Source organism: Calonectris borealis, chromosome 10 (assembly GCF_964195595.1).
Source record: "Calonectris borealis chromosome 10, bCalBor7.hap1.2, whole genome shotgun sequence".
In the NCBI taxonomy this organism is placed as follows: domain Eukaryota; kingdom Metazoa; phylum Chordata; class Aves; order Procellariiformes; family Procellariidae; genus Calonectris; species Calonectris borealis.
In genome coordinates, this window is record NC_134321.1 from 11,054,446 (window position 1) to 11,075,986 (window position 21,541).

Consider the following 21,541-nt stretch of genomic DNA (forward strand, 5'->3'; position numbering starts at 1 on the left):
AAGCGGGAGGAAGGGCTCCTCAGCAGGATCTGAAGGACGAGTGAGGTGTCCCAGCCCACGTCCAGGCACCTCTGGCTCCCCTGAAGGCTGCTTTGACTTCCCACTGCGAGCTGCAATCCCCTCAGCCACCCCACAGCCACGCGTGGGGGTGGCCCGTGTCTGCCTGGGGAGATGACACGGCCAGGGGCAGCTCCGCTGGCCGGAGATCTGCCAGCAGCTCTGCCGCAGCCCTCCATCACCAGTGCTTCAAAGCTGCCGAGCATCCTCTGCTCCCTCGGGCACCCATGGCCTCGGCTCCACCAGCACCTTTCAGCAGCGATTAGAGCCCTTTCACCATCGTCAGCAGACTGAACGGCTCGGAGGGGCAGCAGTGGGAATCGGCAGCGCTTGCTGCTTTGGGGCACGCAGAGGAGGGCCCCCCCCCAAGCCTTGGCAGAGCCTCCAAGCTCCTGGGCAGCCTCTCATGCCTGGCCAGCCCTGCTTGGACCGACTTCAGTGCGCTCAGCGGGCGGCGAACACTTCCCTGAACATCCCCAGCGAGGAAGAGAACCACTTAACCACTTCGCTTCCCGATGAAAGCGCTCTGGCACCAGAGCCGGTGTCTGCCCAGGGTCATGGTCCCACCACCGTCAGTGCCGGGTCAGTGCACTGACAGCCCCGTGGCACAAACCAGATCCGGATCGCACGCGGGTAAACAACGGCATTCCTGTTGAATTAGCCGGCCGCAGGGTCCCAGCTGCAGAACGGGAAGATCCAGAGGAAGTTGAAGGGTGGGCAGGCAGGCAGGAGCCGGCAGAGCACCTGCCAGTGCAGCGCCGACCCGACGCATTTCTAAGAACTAACCTGGAATACGGATTTATGCCAGTTTACACCAGTTCAGCACCAGCGGCACTCGTCTGGAGCGTTTTCCATCCCAAGCCAGGCATTCTTTAATGGGGCTCGGGTAACCTCAAACCTCATTGGGGGGGGACTGGGGGAAGAGGTGGTGGTGGTGGTGGTCTCCAGCTGTGCGTGCCCCACGCAGCGGCCAGGCACACGGGAGATGCCGTTCCACGGAGCTCACACAGGGCCGGGAGGAGCAGTCTGGCAGGGCTGAAAGAAAAGCTGGACACGCTGGGCGGTTCTGAGCACCATTTTACTGAAGGGCTGGACACCTGCTAGGACTTCATAACAAAAAGTTCACTTCATTTGAGAAAAAAGACAGTCTGGTTTTTGTCCCGTTCCCTCCGAAGAGTGGAATAATACTAACGCTGTCTTTTCACTAAACAATGCCATTCCAAAATATACAACACTGAGTGTGGAGCAGCCCAGCCTCATATTAAACATTAAATATTAATATAGCTTCGGAAACATTCTACACAAACAAATGAAACAGTAAAAAGTTCACTCAAGAACAAGATGGTCAGTTGTTGTAAATTCACCGTACAAAAGTTTGTTACTCGCCCTCCTGCGGGCTGCAGTCGCTGCTCCCTGGCCATCAGTCAGGACCCCCAAACACTGGGGGATGCCCGCGTCTGAGCCGGCGGCACCGGTCCCAGCCGGAGCAGGTCGGTCATGCTGCAGCGTGGAAATGGCTCTCTTAGAGACGATGGTTGGCAGAGACGAGCGCAAGGGGCTGGGCAGCGCCCACCCAGAGCCCCCACATCTCTCAGAGCAGCTGCTGTGCCTCTGCTCGGGAAATGCTACTCCTTGGGAGTGCTGCACCGGGAATCAGGAGGAGGGAACGGTGTCACACACCGCGCCTTCCCCGCCACAAACGCCGACACTCGTTTCGTCCCGTCCCAGGCCTGGGCAGTGTGGCGGAGCAGGGGCAGGAGGGGAGGTATTTCTGGGGGTAGCTTTGCAGCACCTTCTCTTTTACAACAGCACCGCGTGCCTGACTGTGCCTGTGGGAATCACCAGACTCTCACAGGGCTGCCTGTAGCAACAGGAACGGAAAGGGCTAATTAAGACAACAAGGAGAGAGTCCCAGACGGTAATAAGGCCTTTAAGGGACTCCCCGGGGCAAGGCCTAATCGTCCCCGCAGGGGAAGGTATTTCGGATGCTCACCGGAGGAAGTGCTACACCCTCTGCGAGGGCGTCCAGAGGGTACAAGTCAGCACGCACGGAGCGGGGGGGCTCTGCAAGCCGGGGAGCAGCTTACCTTCCCCGCGGCCAGCTGAGCAGGGCCAGTTTGTGCAACCAAGGAAACCAAGGATTAGGAGGGGCACCTGCTCCAAAAGGGCACCCCGTCGCCCGTGCCCCAGAGCCTGCAGCACCAGTGCCTGCGTAGTGCTGCCAGACAGGGCAGGACAGGCTCCGGCAGCCGGGCAGGGCCAGAGTGGAGGAGATGCTACCGGTACCCCACAGACCTGGCTCCGCTGTTTGCAGATCTCCTCCTGCAGCAGAAGCTGGCCAGCCAGGTGCTGCTGGCATCTTTGGTTTCCCCTAATCTCAGCTTCTTGCTTTTTCACCAGACCTCCTCGGTCTTCCTAAGCAAACTGAGGGATCTGGCCTCAGCACCACGGCTTTGGAGGCAGCAGCTGGCCAAGCTGCTAGTGCTAGCACAGTCACATCTACAGACAGGGTTCACTCGACACTCGGGGCTGGCTCTCCTGCCTTCTGGGACAAGGTCTCTGCTCCACCAGACAGCGAGGCACCTGGCACCTTCCTAATGGCACACAGCTCCAGGCAGGAGCCGGTTGCAAGGAGAGGGAAACCCGAGCGTGGTGCTCTCTAGCACAGAGCCCTGAACGCAAGGGCCTGGGAGCAACCTGCCCTGCTGCCCCTCTCTGCGGATGGTGCCAGCCCATCCAGCTCGCAAAGCCAAGGGGCTGCAGCACCGTCGAGAAGGTGTGAGGTGCCCCAGAACAGCTGTTGTCTCCTCAGGTCACCTCAAATCCTGGAAAGCCACCCCTGTCTGACCACAGGAGCAAACAGGCCAGTGCCATTTTGAAGACTGAAACAGAAACTGTCATTTCCACACAAACCAACCAACCTGCTTGAGCAGCAGGTGCTCCAGCTCGGCACCGACCCTGCCAACCACAGCCGAAACAAGGATCCTCCCACCTAAATCTGCCCTCCAGCCTGGGAAGCTGCCCAGCTCGCATCACACTGTCCAGCTGCAGCTGAGAGACAAACCTGCTCTCCGTCCCCACACGTCCCTTGCGCTGTGGCCAACAGCCCAGCTCGCAGACAGGGCAGGGAACTTGGACCCAAGGGGGAGAGCAGCTGGAGTGGCTGCACCCCGCAACATGCTGGCAAGGTCTGGCCACGAACACAGCACAAGTCACAACTGAAAGGGCCCAAATTCTGTGCTCAAGCCCAAAAACCAAACCCCCCAGCCCCTCCTGCCACAGCTGGAGCCGGGGGACTTCCACCAGCTCCACCAGTGGAGGAGTGCTGCTGGTGTGCACAGGGGGCCCAGAGGACACGCGGCAGAACAGGGGCAGCTGTGGAGCAGGGCTGCAGAGCCGGGTGCGCAGCATCACCCAGCCGTGCTGTTCTGCTCCCGACTTCCCTGCGATGCTCTTAGCTGGCGACCGGCTGAACTCTGTGCAAGGAAACACCAGGCTACGAGGGGTCTCAGCCCACGGCCCCCCTGGCCCGGTGAGCGTGAGTGCTGCAGGCTGGGCAGGTAATGCCTTGGTCTGAGAAGTATCCAGCTAGGCGAGTGCTCACAACGCTCCACAGAGCACACCTCCTCCTCGCACTGAAATACCACTAGTGGGCTACAAAACAGGAATAACAAAATAATCCCTTCTTATTTCGCAGAAAAGTGCTTAAGAAATTCTGTACAAGGATCGCTATGGCAGCTGGCTCTGGGGGGGACGCAAACAGTTTGGAAGCAGCAGCACCACGCTACATGGCTTGCAGGGAAGAGGCCAAAGAGAAACTTCTCCAACTGAAAGTAGTGGCAGAAGGTGAAATCTGATCCCAGTGGACATGAGCTTCAAAACATTCTACCAATTAACAATGTGATTTCAACTGGTATCTGATGTCAGCTTCCCCTTCAGCTGCCGGCCGGGCAAGCTGCTCTCCCCACGGACCCCGCTGACGGACATCTGAAGCATGCAGGAAGCTCCAGGACCTTGTCTGGTGGAGGCGAAACATAAACTCCTGCTTCTTGGCAGCTGAATAAAAGAAGAAATGATTTCCACAAACTCAGTTGGAAGAACAGCCCTTTGACCGCTGGCTGAATCATTTCTCGAAGTGACAGTGGCACAAATCCTTGCGGTAAAAGCATTCCTAAGAGAGTCTCCAAAGCTCTCGGCTGTCACGGTGCCCAGGAACAGCATAGGCCAGGTTAGGCACTTGGATGAATTCAAAGTGACTAATACAGAAACAGGTCTGAACAACCTGCATACAGCACGCTCAGCAGAGACCACAGCACTCCAGGCAAAGCATTTCTATGTGCCCTGCCAGTAACTGCTGCGCAGGTCCCTGGAAGGCAAGTGTTACTCTGCTGTCACAGAATAACATAGGGTGGAAGGGATCTCTGGTCACATCAGGTCTTAGGCAGGTCTGGTTTGATCAAACCCTTCATCTTCCCTAAACACCAGACAGCAGCGTCCACAGCACAGTCCCTTCTGCAGCCTCCTGTACATCAGCGTCGAAGGCCCGGGACGCCAGGAGCACCCACACCCGGCCACAAGATGGATGGCAAAGCCAACCACCAACAGGCTGCAGGCACCCTGTCTGCCAGCACCGGATTCCCTGGGAATAGCTGACAGGCAGCAGTTGCCGACATTGGCACCAGGGGCTGCAAAGCCCCTCTGTGAATAACAAGCTGCAATCCTTCTGGCCAAGTCCCCAAATCAGCTGTGAGGGGGAAGAGGAGACATCAGGAGGGCAGAGAACCGAGCTCCAGCACTGCCCAGTAGCTCAGTTGCCCTGCCGTCTGTTAGAGACGTGCAGAAGAGCAGAGGGAGATTGGGCTGATGACGGGCAAGTCCCTGAGCACAGAGCTAAGGGGTGCTCGCTTCCCCTGGCAGGAGCCCCAGTGACACAGAAGTGTTTCTAACGCTTGCCTCTCCCCGCGAAGCAGAAGACCTCTTGCTGGTGGCCTAGGAAGGACACTGGGCGAGCCGCCGCCACCAAGCATTCACATAACTCAGCTCAGTGCATGGAAAGGCATGGCAGCACTAAGGCGGTATGTTCTGCTGGGTGTGTTAAGCAACAGTACAAGCCAAGTCCTTGACTGGCAAAGACCCAAGCTGTGAAAGAGAAGAGGTGATGGAGAAGAGTGGGGAGGCAGGCAGCAGTGCAGCTGGGCGAAGAAACACTGCGAAGAGGAGGGATGTGGACCGATGAGCTGGCCTCAGGTGCTCAGCTTCCTGCTCAGGCTGGAGGAAAAGCAACCTCGATCCGAATTCAGCCTTGTTGATGCACGGTTGTTTTTCCCACCGGAGGCCAGGCACTCAGCTGGGATGTCTGCGCCGCACGAAGAGGCTCCGGAGACAGCTCTCGGTGCCCTTATATGGGGCTGGGAACAGGGGAAGCCGCCGAGCAGCCTGTCAGACAGCAATACCGCAGGCAGGAGTTCAGAGCCTCGGGAAACAGCCAAAAAGAGAAACTCCAGTGCAAGGCTTCAAGACCTGGCATTTGAGAGCGTGGGAATGAGAAAGGTCTGAAGGATGGGAACAAAAGGGACAAAGCAATTTTTGGCCGGTTAATAGTGATGGAGGGTCCCTGTTCATCCAGCACCATGTCAGGACAGGGAACTCTCTGCCAGGGCATTTTAAAACACAGAAGCAGAAGAAAATATTTCCTCCTCCTCTGCAGCCAACCAGCGGCAATCACAGGTCAGTCTCAAACACTGCAAGTTACGATCTCTGACAGCAGCTCAGATACGCACAATAAAACCACACAGAACCCAAGTGTGCGATTCAGAGCCTGCAATCATCCCCCGAGGGAGAACCTTCACGCTGCCCTACCTGGGCAAGGGGGGAGAACCCCGGCTGTGCCTCGGGACACCCAGCTTCCCTGGCCTCTCACTGCCTCAGGAACCTCGTCTCTCCTTTCCGTGCTGCCGTTTTCCATTCTGAGCTGGGGATCAGATGCTGACCCCTTTTACAAGCCAGATGCTAGGGAGGGGCTGAAATGTAAGGAGCTGGGGCTGGGGCTTCCCAGGGGAGCTCATCCCTTCAGCCAATGTCCACAGAGATTACTAGGTCAGACAACTGGTATTTTGAGCTGGTGAGAGAATGAGTGGATTACCGGCCTACTGCTATAGAGATCTGAACGTGCAGCGGCGTAGAGCCGGGCCTGGGCCTGGCCGGACACTGCTCCCTCTCCCCAAGCCGCCAGGTTCTGCTTTTGCAGCATCCCAGCGGAGATCATTGGAGGCCGTCCCTCCCAGGTGACAACTGCAGCACCGACTGCTCCAACGCGGTGTTTCTCCTGGAGCTTGCAGATCCTTCCCTACGGAGAGCAGACCCATGCACGCAGTCTGTGTTCACATCTGACAGCACGCCCCCGGCACAGGAAGGCTAACGCAGCCCGTCTGCAGCGGTTCCACAGTGCCTCCCAGGGACGGGCAGAGCCTGCGCTCCGGGAGCTTTCACACCTGCCACACACCTTCTCGCAACATCCCAGACAGCAAAGCAAAGCTGTCACCCATCACAACAGTGCCAATCTCCCCTCCTACTGCTTCACCCCCACAAACTGACAGAAAGAAACTCTCTATGTTTAAGTGCTGGCACATATCCTCTCAACCCTTCTGCTTTTCTGCTTTAGTTCAGGCTCAAATACCCCACTGAGCTCTGGGACCAGCAAGACGTATCTAATACATTCAAACACAGCCTTGTCTTCGCTACCGGCACCTAGAACCTGCTCCTGAAACACCCAGCAACAGCAAAGCAGTTACGTGGTGGGCAAGACACTTTTATGAAATTCTTATTAACAACTCCAGCCCTTCGGCTCTAACAGTCACAGTTCATGTTCTATGTTTGCACCTGGGGTACAGGAGAGCGGAGCAACACTGGGTGCTGAGGAGGAATCGCTCTTTGGAGGCAAACCCCTACCATGAGTTCAGAGCTTCTGCTACCAACAAACGGAGGAGGCACCTAGAGACGTCAGGCAGACTTGCAGGCAACAGCCCGTAACACTCCCCCACTCTTATGCAGAGGTAATACCGAAAATATGATTAAAACTATAGTCAACTATCAGCTGGTAATTCTCCAAATTGCTTGGCATTTCTGGAGAGAAACAAGTGGCTATAACTCTGCCTGCCTCTGAGCTGCTCAAGGGAGCCCAGAACAGACTGTAACAACACTGAATCACAAAGAAATCCTGGCACCTTTCAACAAAAGACTGGCTGAAGGGGAGGGGGAACAAAAGCTATCGAACCCAATCCCAGAGGGATGGAGGAAGTGCATCTTCCCACAGTTCCTGGGCCATATGCACATATATGGATATATAGATATATAGATAATAAAGTTATAAAATTTGATCAAAATAAAACCAGTAAATGTACAGCTTGAAAAAGAGCAATATCACAGTGCATCAATGTCATGAGAAAGTCCCATGTTCTCCCCCTGCACGAGAGCACAGCCTGCCACGTTCAGAAGAGCGCCCGCGGGAAGCGAGCCCTCCGACCTGCTCGGCTCGCCGCGGGCGAGAGTCACCGTCCCGCGTTCCCCAGCAGGGCTTTGTATTTCTGCAGTCAGTTCTGCATAGCAGTGGTAGACAGGCAGAAACAGCGTGAGAGCAGGCTGCTCCGTCTGCAGGTTAGTCGACATATCGTCACCAGGCACCAGAGAACCAGAGTTGCTCTAAAACTTCTCCACGCTCTGGTGCCAGGCTCGTATTTACTTACTTACAGAAAAAAGTGACAAAGTGAAGAAACTCAGGGAACACTGTGAGAGTGGGACAAGGGCTGAATTCGGATCACGGGGGACAGGTTGACCCTAAGAATCTTCTGTGCTCTCCTCCTCACTTCATCATCAGAAGAAGAGTTGCCCACCTTGATGGCCCGGAATTTCAGCAGGTTCAAAGTGCTCTGAGCCCGTCGAGATTTATTTCGGACGGGAATGGTATTTGCTTTCTTCCTCTGTGGTGCTTCTCTTGCCTCCGTAGCTCTTCTCCTCTTCTGCCCAACGCTCTCCCGGTAGCTGCTGCTGTCCTTCCACTCTGTTTTTCCCACCAGAGGTTCCTTATTTTTGATTTTCAAGGTCTTGGACTGTGGTGCTGTGGCGCAGCCCTGGGACGAGCTGCCTGTGACTCTCCCGTTGAGGACTCCCGAGGCTTTGCAAGCATTGCTCTCCTGCAGCACTCCACCCTTTGGTCCCTTCAGAAGATTTAAAGTGAAGGTGGCAGAATCCGGTGCTTTCTTTATCAAACGCTTGTACCCCTTACCTTCTGTTATTTTAGCCGTCTTGCCTGAAGAAAACTGCCTCGGCGGACTTGAAGCCTTGAGGAGTTTAAGGTCCGAGGGCGAGATCCCAAGACGCCCTCGTGTGTACTTGGACTCCAAACAGGACGTGGTAGTTTTCAGCGGCACCAGAGCTTCCAGAACCACCGACAGTCTCATGGCTGGATACACATCAGGATACATGCTTGTAGGGAAGCCCACTGCCGTGGCCTTGGACGTGCCGGATCTTGTCTGCTTCAAGGAGCTCAAGAGGAGATTTGTGGAATCCCCTTTAGAGACGGGCTGAGCGGAGACTTTTGTAGAGTTCACTGAAACACTGGGGGGCGAAGCAGACACCTTTGCCACAGCTGCGGTGTTTCGAGCCGGACTCTTAGCGGACTCGGTGGCAGCGGCGCAGTTGTGCGGGGTGCTCTCTTTTGTTTGGCTAGGCGTGTCTGCCGTGCACGAGCTGTACCCGTACACATCCTTACTCCTCAGAATTGTGGGCTGGTAGCCCTCCTCCTTCAGGCCCTGAATGAAGGCCACCAGCTGGGTCTCTGTGTCCGAAAGGTCCTTGGACATCGGGTTGAAGACTCGGAGGGCTTCCTCCAGCACTTTCTGTCCTGCAGAGGAAATTCTCGACCAGGAATGGACAGCTTTTTCTTCCACATTGTTCACTGCAATATTCATGGCATTAGGCAAGCGGGCACTTCAAAAAGGTCCAAATTACTGGAAAAACAACCCTTGACACCTCAAAAGGAGAGAGAAGATAGTTAGCTCACAGCAACTGAAATCATCTTGCATTTTTAATTGGGGACCTGAAACCATTAAGCCCAGGCATGGCTACTCACAAACATCGGGTCGGATTCTGGGCATAACCCAAGTTAGAAGCATCATCAAGACAATCCTGCCACTGATTTATCTCTGCAGTCAAACTAAAACATGTCTCGCAGAAATATCCTCAAACCTAAAGGAAGATTTCAGGCAATCCCATCCAACCCATCCCAAGATGAAGGGTTCCAATGGTTAACTCAGTGAAATCTGCAGCTCGTTTCCAGTTTGAGTTTGACACGCCCCAGCTTCAGGTAACCAGATCTCCTTTTCCCTTGGTAAAGCAGCCCTTCATTGAGCCCTCTCCCTGCGCATGCACCAAGAACACCACGATCGAGCCATCGCAACACTAAGCAGCCTAAGCACCTCAAATCTATCCCAGCATCACGTTCAATTTTCCAGCTTCCTAATTGATTCTGCTCAAAAATTGATTCTGAGTCCCTGCCAAAGTTGCAGCATCCTCCCAAAGACCTGACAGCAGAGCTGGAGGCTATTTCAGTTGTGCTTCATTGATGCCGAACGCTGTGGCAAGGCAACACTGCTCCTTGCTGTTCCCTTGTTTGAACAACGGTCTGCAACTTGCTGTCACAGCAAACTGGTGTTGATCCAAGGGCACTCGCTGCCAAGTGAGGAGGAAGCAGGAAATTCAAGCAGGGCGGCATGAAGGAAACACACATCACTGGGGCCAAGAGTACAATGGCCCGAGGGACAACACTCGGATCATGCTCAGGGCACTACACAGCTGTCTGCCCAGGACAAAAGCACTAATTATTGCTTTAAATAAAAAAAAAGGACTGAAGAGCAGTCCAGGCAGGACTTTGTGATGCACCCAGGAGAACTCCGACCCTGTCACGCTGAGCTGGCGACCTCGTCAGCTCCGCAGCTGGATGCTGCGCCAAGAAGTTATAAAATCTTTTGCTTCATTGATACCTCTCAAAATAATAAGGAGGATTCAGTGAAAAATCCTTTTCAGGGAAGGTGTTGGAGGCGCTATCGGAGAGGGCAGTGCGCAGGCAAGAAAGCTGTGATGGAAAAGTTAGCGCCTGAGCAGACAGAGCAAGGAACTACTCGTGTCCGACGTCCCTCCCAGAAATCCGGTTTCACCGCAACTCCAGAGCCTGGGAGTGCCAGCCCCAGCCCGGCGCCCTGTGCCGCCGCCGGCTGCACAAGCAGGGAAGGGACACAAGCCAAAAGCAGCCGCAGAAGGGGAAGCACAGGTCAGCGGGGGGGTAAGAGCCTCCGCATGACAGACTAATCTCAGTCAAGTGTTCTGCAGACGTCACGGCAGAAGAGGGATTTGGAGGAGGATAATGCAGTTGCTCTGCAACACGCGGGGGATCTCCCACAGAGGAGGGGAGGGAGGCAGGCAGGGAAGTGCTCCCACAGAGCCGCAGCCAGTGTCATCGGCCAGCAGTGAGATTTGCCACCTCCAAAGTAAACAAGTGGTAACAGGCACAGCGAAGTCAGCAAGGATATAAAGCTTAATCCTGAGCTGGTAGACAGGGAGAAACACAACTAACAACGCGCGCTCAAGAGGCTGCTAAATGGATCATCTTCTGCCGAGAACTTCAGGCTGCAGCAAACCCAGGAGCAGCTGGGACACCTTAAGGGACATTCTGATGTTGAATGGAGAGGCTGTGACATCTCAGCGGGGACACAACATCTCAACATTGATCCTCCCGGTCTTGTTTTGTGCAGTGCAAGTTGCAGTAGGAGCGAAAGCAGGCACACCCCCAGACAGCCTGGCCACCCAACAGCAAGTTTGTTCACTTGACACACTAGCGGGGGACATTCCCTGGCTAAAGTGCCACAGGGCCACGGGCCTGCAGCGCTCCTGGCATGGATGCAAAGTGCTGGCAGGACCCTCACACAACGCCAGGACGCCAGGCCTGGCTGTCCGGGCGCGGCACTCGAGGCAAGGGCTCTGCAGTGCTTCTCCGGGTGCACCGGAGAGGCAAGCAGGCTGCGGGCAGGGCCAAGACACGGGGCTGGGGCAGCCTGGGGAGATGGAGGCTGGCGTGGAGACCCAAGGAGGGCTCGGTGGGGGCCGCCGGGGCGGGCAGCCCCCCGACTCAGCCTCTCCTCCTGGCCCACCCCTCGGTGGAGGAGATGCCCCTTCCCGAGCGCGGGTCCCTCGCTCCCCTCGCACACCCCTCCGCAGGCTAGGCCCGGCCCGGCCCGGTAAGGAGGCGCCGGCGGGAGTCCTGGCTGGGCGCCCTCGGCCCGCCGGCCGGAGGGGCCCCGGGGCGGGGAGAGCCGCCCAGGGCCGGTGCCCTCCCTGCGGGGCTGCGGGGAGGTGATTGGTGCAGACAGCGGGTGCGGCCCCCCGCTCGGCCCCGCGCCGGCTCCCGGGCCCGGGGGGGCGGGGGCCGGGGCGGGGCCCTCAGCGCCGCGGCTCCGCCTCCAGCGCCCGGAGGCCGCCCCGCCGGGCGGCTCGGCAGCGCCCTCGCCCGGGAGCGCGGGGCCCGGGCACCGCCGGCCCCAACCTACCGGCCGCCGCCAGACCCGCACCCGCCGTTGCGCTGCGACCGCCGCTCCAACATGGCCGCCCGCGGAGCGCCGGAAGCACCGCCCACTTCCGCTTCCGGCCACCGTCCGCGAACCGGGGCCACGCCCACAAACACGGAGCGGGTTCGGCCACGCCCCCCACCCGCGGCGCCCCGGCCACGCCCCCTGACGCCGACCTCCGCCCCGCCGCGTTCGCGGTGTCCATGGCAACGGCGGTCAGGGCGCCGGTGGCGGGCGGTGCCCCGCGGCGCAGCCCCGGGCCGGCAGGGGGCGCCGGCGGGCGGAAGCGGCGCGGGCGGAAGCGGCGCTGTTTCCAGGTAACGGCGGCGCGGCCGGAGCCGGTTCCGGCGGCGGGGCCGGTTCCGGGGCGATGAGCGGCGGGGCCGGGCGGCGGCGGCTGGTGCTGCACGTGGACCTGAACAACACGGTGGTGGCGGCGGACACGGTGTCGGGGCAGGGCCCGCGGGCGGCGCTCAACACCTTCCTCAGCACCGTCACCTGGGGCCGCGCCGGGGCCGCCGGTGAGCGCCGGGGCCGGGGCCTGCGGGGGCCGGGGGGGCGGCGGCGGCGGCGGCGGCTGAGCGCCCTCCTCTCTTGCAGGCGAGTGGCAGTGGGCGAGCGACCGCCCCTCCCTGGGCCCCCCCTGTCCCGGCGCCCTCAGCTACTACAGCCGCCACGGCCGGGACCCCACTTTCACCGAGGCGGGCCCGGGCCGGTGCTTCGGCGGCCTCCACGCCCGCCACCTGCAGCTGCTGGAGTGGCCGGGCCGGCCGCACGACGTCTTCTCGGTCCAGGGGGAACCGAGCAAGCGCTACCACCTGATCCTGCCCGCCTTCTTCCGCCTCCTGGACACCCTGCACCGGGAGGGGAGGGCCTTCGCCGTCGTCTTCAGGACCTTCGGTACCGACCTGCCCCGCGCCCTCCGGGCCGTCAGCTGCGCCCTGGCCGGGCAGCACCCCCAGTTCCCCGCCCTGCGGGACGTGGTGGTGAGTGGCACCCCGAGGGACCCCGGCGTGCTGGAGAAGGGCAGCCGAATGGCCTGCGCGGAGCTCCCCCCCTCAGGCTGCTCTCGAGCCACTTGGCCATCCTGCTTTTAAAAGCACTGGCTTCTGCGGAGAGGAGAGACAGCCAGCTTCTCGGGAAGAAGCTGTTAGCCCGGGGGGGGAGCACGTGTGCGTGCGGATCCTGGGTGGGAAAGGTCTCCTCAGCTGGGACAGAGCATTCCTTCTCCCGGAGAGGGGTCACTACAGCAGAGCGGCGCTCCCTGGCTCAGAGCCGATGGCAGCCGTGCTCTCCCCGCAGCAGCACACTGGGCAGGAAGGCTGGGAACGAGCTTCAGAAGCCGCTTCAGTTGTTCCTCTGACAGGGAACAGAGATTGAAATGGAGGCAGTGTACAGCTAGGAGGTCATTCCTTTCTATCCCAGGGGAGGGGATGATTTGTGGTTGGGGGGTTCCACGCCTCTTGTCGTCTCCCCAGCACCGTCCTCCCACATGGTGGTGGGGAGTCTCCACCCTGCTGCTTGTTGTCTCTGCCAGTGCATGAAACAACCTGTCTGCTTTGGAAACCTTTCCTCTCCCGCTTTCTGCGGTCCTGCAGCTCCCTGTGGACCTCACCCCTGGCCAGATACGCTGCAGCAAGCGAGAGGTGGTGCTGACAAGGGGAGCAGAACGACTGACCACCCAGGAAGATGGAAGAAAGCTTTACGACTACTTCAGCTCCTTTGAGGGAATTGGAGGCTTCCAAGACCACTTTGACTGGTGAGAAGCAGGGCACTGAGGAAGTGGATTGGGCATTTTCTCCTCTCCCGTGATTCTCCAAGCTTCTCCCGGTCTGGGATAGCTCCTAGTTTTGAGGTCTTTTTTACTTATGTGCTCCCCATTTTGCCTATGGGCAGCCTGATGGGGCTCTCGCGTCTTTCCTCAGTCTCCATCCCCTGGTGTACCTCCTGCTTTTCTCCAAACACCCCCTGATTTGTCACCTCACTGCAAAATGCTTCTCTTTCACGAGCGGCAGCAGCAGGCAGAGGGACAGGACGGTCTCTGCCCCACTTCCCCGGCTCACAGGATTGCCCGGAGCCCGCAGTGCAGCCTTGTCTGCCTTTACCCGAGAGCTGTCGCCGTTTCCCTCCTCTGACTGCTCCTCATCCCGCTTGCTGTTTCAGGTGGGCCAGAAATCAGTTCTCTTCCCGGGGTGGGAAGCCCCTGTGGATCGACCCTCACGATCCCGGCATTCACCACATCTTCATTGACGACAACATCCGGCTGGACGATGCGGACACCATTGTTCATCCCCAGGTAGGCGGCTGAAGGCCCCTCCGGCACCAGCTGCCTGCACTGGGGGGTGTCCCCGGTGAGGTCAGGCACATTTTGTCCCCTTTGCGTGAGCATGAGCCTGCAAAGGCGGATCAAGGTGTAGTCCCGGTGTCACTGCACCCCGCGCCACCGGTGTTGGTGGCGGTGATGCGTGGGGCTGCCCGCGGGGAGGGTGAGATCAGCCGTCAGCAGAGAACAGCAGGTGCTGGCTGCCTGCGCTCGCTGCCGAGCGCCTCTGCTCCGCAGGGGTGAGTCAGCCCCGCTCCCGGCAGCAGCGGCAATGGCGGCAGGCCAGCCAGCCTCGGCAAGCGGCCGTGGCTTGTCTGTGGCACTGAATTGAAAGGGCAGTGTTTGTGGTGGAGCACGCTTGGGAAAGGGAACGTTTATGCAGACAGAAACGCGCCTGGCAGTTGGACAACTGTTGATGCTCAAACAAGAGCTGCAGCTCCACAGGCGAGCCTGAACCCCTGCCCGTTTCCATCCAGGAGGAGACAGCACAGGGGGGGAAACCTGCGGCAGCCGGTGAATGGTCAGCAGTGTTTGCCAGGCAGCTGGGGAGCGGCAAGAGATGATGTGCGCGTCGGATATTCCCTTCCACACAAGCGCTCTCAGCTTGTAGTGTGTGGCAGGAGTTGTCGCTGCCCAGAGCAGACCTGTCGGGAATAGGCTTCGGTCTGTGCCGTGCCTGATTCAGGTGAATTAATGTGGACGGCTCTGCTGAGAGCCTGAGGCCCCTGCGCGCAGCTGCTGCTGCCTGCGTGTCTGCAGCAGCCGGAGTGTGGCTCATGCGGCTCTGCTCGCTGCATGTCAGCCTCAGGCTGTTTCCCTGATCAAGGAGTTCCTCCTTTCACCGTCTGTAGCCGGCACAGCTGGTCAGTCGGGCTGCTTGGCTTGTCTCGGGGCAGCCCCACAGCCAGCCCCAGGGCTCCCCATACACCAGAGAGGTAGGATCAAGTTATGGTGGCGGCAGACCTCGCTGGGGTCTGGGCAGCCGCCGAGCATCTCGACAGCAGGGCTTATTCCCGCTGCCGGGACTTTGCTGTCCTGCAGCCAGGATCAGTAGGTTGGATGCCAGCTTCCCCTCCTCTTGCGTCACCAGCTCTGCAGGGCTGTCCCCGTGTCAGTAACAGTGACAGAGCAGCGCTGGGAGGGAAACAGATTGCCAGGTGGCTTTAGGCAGAGCCATGGTAAAGATCAGAAGGTGAAGTCCCTGTTCCCTCCTGTGCTGTGGCAGCCAAAGGAAGAGCAGCTGGCAGAGGTTTTCCTGGGGTCGGCCGCTCCGCAAAGCCATTTTCTTCCAGCTGCGTGGTGTGGCCCATTCCTTAGGGGAGGCCCAGCCACGTGCGTGACGAGCTGGTTCTGAGCCAAAGGGGCCTCATGGGAGGGAGGGGAAATCTGGAGAAACTTCATCTTCTCCCACTGGAGCGGCGATGGGAGCCCCTGCCCTCTGCCACCGACCCACAGCCAGCATGAAGGCGCCTGGCTGAGGAGGAGGGCTCTGCTCTTTGCTGCCAGGCTCTGTGCTCGTGCCGGGCATGGCCCCGGCACTACTGCCCGCGGAGGGTGCGATTGCTTCTGTGCGCTGCTCATTCCCTGCAGGTGTTTTCGGAGCGGGGCAGCAGCAGCCCCAGGCGTGCTCCCACCTCGGAGCTGTACGACGTTTGCCTGGTGCAGACCGACCTGCTGGAGGCCATTGCCGATGAGGACTATTTCCTGCGCTGCGTGAGGAGGTGCGAGGAGAACTACGACCGCTACCTGGCCTGCACGGAGAAGGACACCCCAAGCCAGCAGTGGGATGGACAGTGATGCCACCTCCCAGGGCCGAGGGGCTCTGGACCGGGACACCCCTGCTTCCTGCTGCATGCAGGCAAAGTCCCGGGCTGGGTTTCTGCTTCGAGTTGTCCCCTCTCCGATGTGTGACGTACCTGCTCAGTCCTGCCAGGAACCTCCATGCCCAAGCACAAGCATCCTGGGAGCTTGTGTGACGGGATCCCTGGAGGAAACTGCTTTCCTTTTCCTCGTTAGCGCTGTGGGGAGCTGCCTGCCTGGCTGGCGGGGCAGGGGCAACGCAAGCAGCCATGCTAGTGTTCACACCTCCCTTCCCGCTCCTGCGCCGGCGGCTGGTGCGGAGCAAGTGCTGGGGTAAGCACAGTGTTACCAGCGGCACGCCCGAGTGCCGTTTGCGCCGCGGTTTTCTCCCCGGCAGAACTAGCGATGCCGTGTCACTTCTGCCTGTTTTTAAAGCAAACATTTCTGATGTGATTTTCCTGCCTGCCCTTGGCTCTGCCTGTGCTGGCAGGTGGAAAGCGCCTTTCCCGGCGTGTTCAGTCGCAGGGCTCAGCCAAATGGGGACGAAGGTGACAGTTAGTGGGTTTGGACCCGTGGGCACCTTCCTGACGCTGCGGCTGCGCTCAGAGCGGGGCCGAGCTCACGCTCTGTCCCCGGCAGCCCCGTGGTCGTGCTGGGCAGGGCAGGACGGTGGCTTCTCAGCCCCGAGAGCCCGGTGCTGAGGTGGCTCCGGCACCGGCAGCGTGCGGCTGGGCAGCGCAGAGCCGGGGGCCCCGCCGCCGACGGGTCTCTCCAGCCCCTTTTCCTGCGGCGGGGTGAACGGGGCAGGGGCACGGCGGCCCGGGAGCCGCACCGAGGACTCCGGGAGGGGCCGGGCGGAGGGGAGCGGGGCCCGGCGGGGGGGCCGGGGCGGGCGCGGCGCCGCCCCCACCAGCAGCGGGCGGGCCCGGCGCGGGCGGCGGCGCGGAGCGGCGGGGAGAGCGGCGGAGCGGGCGGAGAGGTGAGCGCCGCCGCGGTCCCTGCCCCGCTCCCGGCAGCGGGGCGGCGCGGGCAGCCCGGGCCCGGCGGAGCAGCGGTCAGGGGGGTGCTGGCGGGGGCCCGGGGAGCGCCGGGGGGTGCGGGCTGTGCAGCGGGAGCCGCGGAGAGCAGCGGTCCGGTGGTTGCGGGCTGCGCGCCGAGAGCAGGAACCTCGGGGGGTCTGGACTGTGCACCGGGAGCCCCGGGGAGCGGAAGCCTCGCGGGGGTACGGGCCGTGCACCGGGAGCCCCGGGGTGCAGGAGCCCCGGTGGGTGCAGGCAGAGAGCCCATGGGAGTGGGAGTCCGAGTGGGTGCGGGCCGTGCACCGGGAGCCCCAGGGAGCAGGAGCCCGGGGTACGGGAACTTCAGGGAGCGGGAGCCCCAGTGGGTGCGGGCAGGGAGCCCCAGGGTGCAGGAGCCCCGGTGGGTGCGGGCAGAGAGCCTGGGGAGCGGGAGTCCCAGTGGGTGCGGGCTGTGCATTGGGGGCCCCAGGGAACGGGAGCCCCGGTGGGTGCAGGTGGGGAGCCCTGGGGAGCGGGAGGCTGTCACACCACCAAGGGGAGTCGGCTCTCTGGGGCCAGGGGGAGGGGTGGGTGCCTGGGCACTGACACGGGTGCTCTCCCCGCAGGAGGCCGTGGGCAGAGCCAGGCCAGCGCCGAGCCAGGCCGGATGGGCGGCGCGGCGGGGCCAGGGCCTGGGGACCCCCGGGGCGGCTGAGCCGGCCCATGGCGGCGGGCGCGGGCGCCTTCGCATGGGCCGCCTTCCCCGCCATGCCCACGCGGCGTGTGTACTGCAGCGCCGTGCACCGTGACGGGCAGCTCTATGTGCTGGGCGGCTGTGGGGGCGGCGGGCGAGCCCTGGGTGCTGCTGAGGTGCTCGACGTCCCAGCCCAGCGCTGGACTGCGCTCCCACCGCTGCCCACACCACGGGCTGGTGCCGCCGCCCTCGCCCTGGGCAAGCAGATCCTGGTAGTGGGCGGTGTGGACGCGGCGCAGAGCCCCCTCGCCTCTGTCGAGGTCTACCACGTGGATGAGGGCAAGTGGGAGAAAAAGACGGCACTGGCTCAACCCTCCATGGGCATCTCAGCCGTGCAGAGAGGTGAGGGCTGGGGATGGGGCTCGGCTGTGAGTACCTCTACCGTCCGGAGAAGTGGGGATGCAGGGGTCGGGGATGCTCAGGTGGGATTTGAATCCCGCTGCTGCTTGGGATGCAGAATGAGGCTTTCACCCAGCAGCCAGACTTGCTGTTTAATGGCAGGGTCATGTTCCTGCCCCAGCAGTCCCGTTGCAGCCCAGGACTGGGCAATGCAGAGCACCTCTGGGCATGGGAGCCTTCCCTGGCTGCCCTGGCCGGGACCCATGCCGGGGTGGCCAAGTGCCCTGCTCCAGCCCAGCTCAGCATGCTGTGCGCCGAATATGTTGTGATTCCTGCCCAAACTTTGCTGAGCAGCCTCCAAGCCTTGGCTCAGCCTGGCAGCCCCTGTGCTGGGGGCCGGGGTTGGTGCCATACGTGGTGCCCACATCTGCTCTCTGGCTGGGGACGCCGTGGCATGGTCCCGGGCTGCAGCAGGGTGGGCAGGGCAGAGGGGCCAGCGGGGCAGCGGTGGGAGCGGGCAGGGGTGCCAGCCGCACCGGGAGAGGAGCAGGATTTGGCAGCATGGCTGTGTTGCCATGGTGTCTCCAGGGAGATGGTACTGCCGAGAATAATTAGAGCCAGTGGCCTTGTGCTCCGCTCTGCGCCTGATGGATGGGGCGGAAAGAGGGGCAAGGGGGTCCCAGCGGGGTCGGGGCACTGCCGGCCTCAGGCCTGACCATGTTCACCGTCCCCCGGCCACGCCAGAGCGGCAGCTGGCCGTGGGGCTCGGGAGCACCCATGCTGCCTGCCCTGGAGGGCACGGGGGGGCTCCCAGCCCCACAGTGTTGCCCATGGCTGTCCCCACCTCACCGCCACCTCTTTTGCAGACGGAGCCGTTTACGCACTGGGGGGAATGGGTGCAGACACCTCCCCTCAGGCGCTGGTCCGCGTCTACGAGCCAGCGAAGGACCACTGGCAGCCCCTGCCCTCCATGCCCACCCCTTGCTACGGGGCCTCTGCCTTCCTGCAGGGCAACAAGATCTTCGTTCTGGGTAGGTGCCGCTGGGGCAAGCCAAGCATCCCCCCGTGCCCCTGCCCTCTCCCTCCACTGCCTGCCTGGACCGAGGGGTGACCTGGTGCATCCCAGGGTGGCTCCGTGCTCCCCGCCTACCCCAGCACTGCAGCCGGCAGGCCCCATCCTGCTTGCTGAGCCCACCAATGGTGCTGGCTCGGGGCACCAGCAGCCGCAGCATCTCTATGCACAGGGGGCCGTCAGGGAAAGCTGCCTGTCACCGCCTTTGAGGCCTTCGACCTGGAGACGAGGAGCTGGACGCGCTACCCCAGCGTGCCCAGCCGCCGCGCCTTCGCTGCCTGCGCCATGGCCGATGGCGTCGTCTTCAGCCTCGGGGGGCTGCAGCAGCCAGGGCCCCACAACTTCTATTCCCGTCCCCACTTTGTCAACACCGTGGAGATATTCGATCCTGCACAGGGTGAGCTCTGTGTCCCTGGGTGGGGTGGGAGTGTTTCCTGTGGGTCCAAGATGCCTCCTTGGGTCTTGGTGAGGGGTGTCCGTGCCCAAGGGACACAGTTCATCTGGGCTCTGAGCATCAGGCCCTTGCACCCATGGCGGGTCCTGCCCTGCATTCCTGGGGTGCCATTAGCCCAGGTGTCTCCTGGCCTCGGTGCGCAGAGACGCCTGCCCCACGAGAGGAGCCCTGGCGGGCGATGCTCACACCCTCTCGCCCCCAGGTGCGTGGAGCAAGCCAAGCCGTGCTGTCCGCATGAGGGAGAAGAGAGCCGACTTCGTGGCCGGCTGCCTGGGAGGGAGAGTGGTGGCTGTGGGCGGCCTCGGTAAGTCTGGGGGCAGAGTGTAGCCGTGTTCCCATCCCTGTCCTTTGTGGCACATCAGTGACCTGTGTGGCGGCGGGGAGGTTGGCTGTGCAAAACCGTGATGATACCGCAACACCCTCCACAGCCGTGTGGCCTTAGCTCTGCCCGCTGTGTCACTCCCGTGCCCCCTGAGCGCTGGGGGGACCCTACTGTCCTGCCCCACGGGCTGCCCCAATGAGCCGCTTGCCCCTTTCACCCCCCGGCCAGGCTTTCCCAGCTCGGTGTGCAGCATGGCGGGCTCACACAGCCCACGCTGGCTCAGCCCCGCCGCACAGGGCTGCAGCGCCACATCCCTCTCCCGAGAGAGCTGGGGAAAGGTTAGCGCTGTCACTCAGCAGCGGGGATGCAGCGGGGAGGGCTGCCTGGGGAGCCCAGTGCTGGCCGCAGCACCCCCAGCGAGGGCTGCCAGACCCCGCCGAGCTTGCCCGGGGCAGTGCCGCAGGGCAGGAGGAGGTGCTGGGGAAGGCAAGCGGCGCTGGCCGGATCCCTGCAGCGTGGCATTGCTTCCAAGCCCTGCCGGGGCTGGAGCTGCCCTCCCTTATTCCCCGGTGATGGCTGCGGGGTGCCAGTGTGGGGGCAGAGCCCACAGTGTGGCATTGGTGCCGGCAGCCCTCCCCGTGGGGATGCCGCTAATCCTCTTGTGCCCCTGCTAATTGCCTCTGGGATTGCAGAGACCCCGCAGCCCAGGGCTCAGGGACCGGCCGCCGCTGGGGGCTCTGGCTGGGGCATCAAAGGCGTGTGAAGGGGGAAAGGCAGGGAGGGCTGCGGGGGGGCTGATGCCATCCCGTCTCCCGCAGGGAACCAGTCCTGCCCGCTGGACTCGGTGGAAGGGTTCAGCCTCTCGCGGAAGAAGTGGGAACCGCTGCCCCCCATGCCCACCGGCCGCTGCTCCTGCTCCAGCTGCCCAGCGCCCAGCCTGCTCTTTGTCATCGGCGGGGTGGCCCAGGGCCCCAGCGGCGCCGTCGAGGCTCTGTGCCTGCGCGAGGCCCCCTGAGCGGGGCCCTGGGGACCATCCCTGGCCGAGCACCAAGTGCCTGAAGACGGGGACAGGGTCTGTGAGCACCCGTGTGTGCGGGTGACCTGGCTCCGGGGAGCTGCCATCCTGTGACGCCGGGCGCTGGAGGAGCCACAGTTTCTTGCCATGCTTCGGAAACCCCTCCGCTGTGGCAATGGAGCCTGGGGCAAAATCCTGCCGGGTGGGAGAGCTGCGGCCGGCGGCACGGAGGGAGCAGCGGCAGCAGGACTGTTGCTGGCTGCGCTGCCCCGTCCGGCCCCATCTGTGCCACGGCATGTCCGTGCCATGTGTGTAGCAGTGAGTGCTGTGTCGTCGTAGACCCAGTCGATGTCTCATGTAGCACAGAGGTGCCCTGTAGCTCAGTGCCTAGGAGGTGACGTAGCACCTCAAATAAACGAAACACATGGAATTTTACCCGGCTGGAGTCGTGTCGTCCCTGGTTATCCTGCTCTGGGCAGGGACCGCAGCCTGTTGGGAAGAACCCCTCCCAGGAGAGAGACTGGCCAGCTGTAGAGCCCCATGCCGTGGGGCCCCGTACCATGGGGCAGGGATGGCTCTTGCTCCTTTCCCCACTGCCAGGGTGAGCAGAAGAAAGCGATGTAGGGACCTCTCTTTTGGAGAGGGAGAGCCGAGCGGCAGCTGCCCTGCCTCGGCACAGCCTTGCTCCTGCTCAGCCTCCTGTGGGCAAAGGGGCTGCGGGGGTGAAGGCAGCAGCAGGAGAAGGGCTTTGTTGGAGAGAGCTGGGGTGTGAGAGACGACAGGGAGGAGGGC

General features: G+C 61.7%; 3 protein-coding genes across 3 annotated transcripts; 2 read left to right on the forward strand and 1 right to left on the reverse strand.

Moving 5' to 3' along the window:
* Positions 1 to 1,116: 1,116 nt before the first annotated feature.
* CCDC71 (coiled-coil domain containing 71) lies at positions 1,117 to 11,750 on the reverse strand. Its single transcript, XM_075158784.1, has 2 exons — positions 11,655 to 11,750; positions 1,117 to 9,084 (listed from the first exon to the last, which is right to left on the reverse strand). Exon 2 carries the CDS (start codon positions 9,021 to 9,023, stop codon positions 7,830 to 7,832), a length of 1,194 nt encoding a protein of 397 aa, XP_075014885.1. The 5' UTR covers positions 9,024 to 9,084; positions 11,655 to 11,750; the 3' UTR covers positions 1,117 to 7,829.
* Positions 11,751 to 11,993: 243 nt separating this feature from the next.
* Positions 11,994 to 16,246, forward strand: LOC142086156 (uncharacterized). Its single transcript, XM_075158785.1, has 5 exons — positions 11,994 to 12,193; positions 12,273 to 12,658; positions 13,271 to 13,431; positions 13,836 to 13,968; positions 15,586 to 16,246. Exons 1-5 carry the CDS (start codon positions 12,043 to 12,045, stop codon positions 15,790 to 15,792), a joined length of 1,038 nt encoding a protein of 345 aa, XP_075014886.1. The 5' UTR covers positions 11,994 to 12,042; the 3' UTR covers positions 15,793 to 16,246.
* A 502-nt stretch (positions 16,247 to 16,748) lies between these two features.
* On the forward strand, positions 16,749 to 21,368 carry KLHDC8B (kelch domain containing 8B). The gene is made up of 6 exons (XM_075158810.1): positions 16,749 to 16,774; positions 17,420 to 17,889; positions 18,753 to 18,917; positions 19,131 to 19,355; positions 19,615 to 19,716; positions 20,553 to 21,368. The coding sequence occupies exons 2-6, from the start codon at positions 17,517 to 17,519 to the stop codon at positions 20,747 to 20,749; spliced, it is 1,062 nt and encodes a 353-aa protein (XP_075014911.1). The 5' UTR covers positions 16,749 to 16,774; positions 17,420 to 17,516; the 3' UTR covers positions 20,750 to 21,368.
* Positions 21,369 to 21,541: the final 173 nt, after the last annotated feature.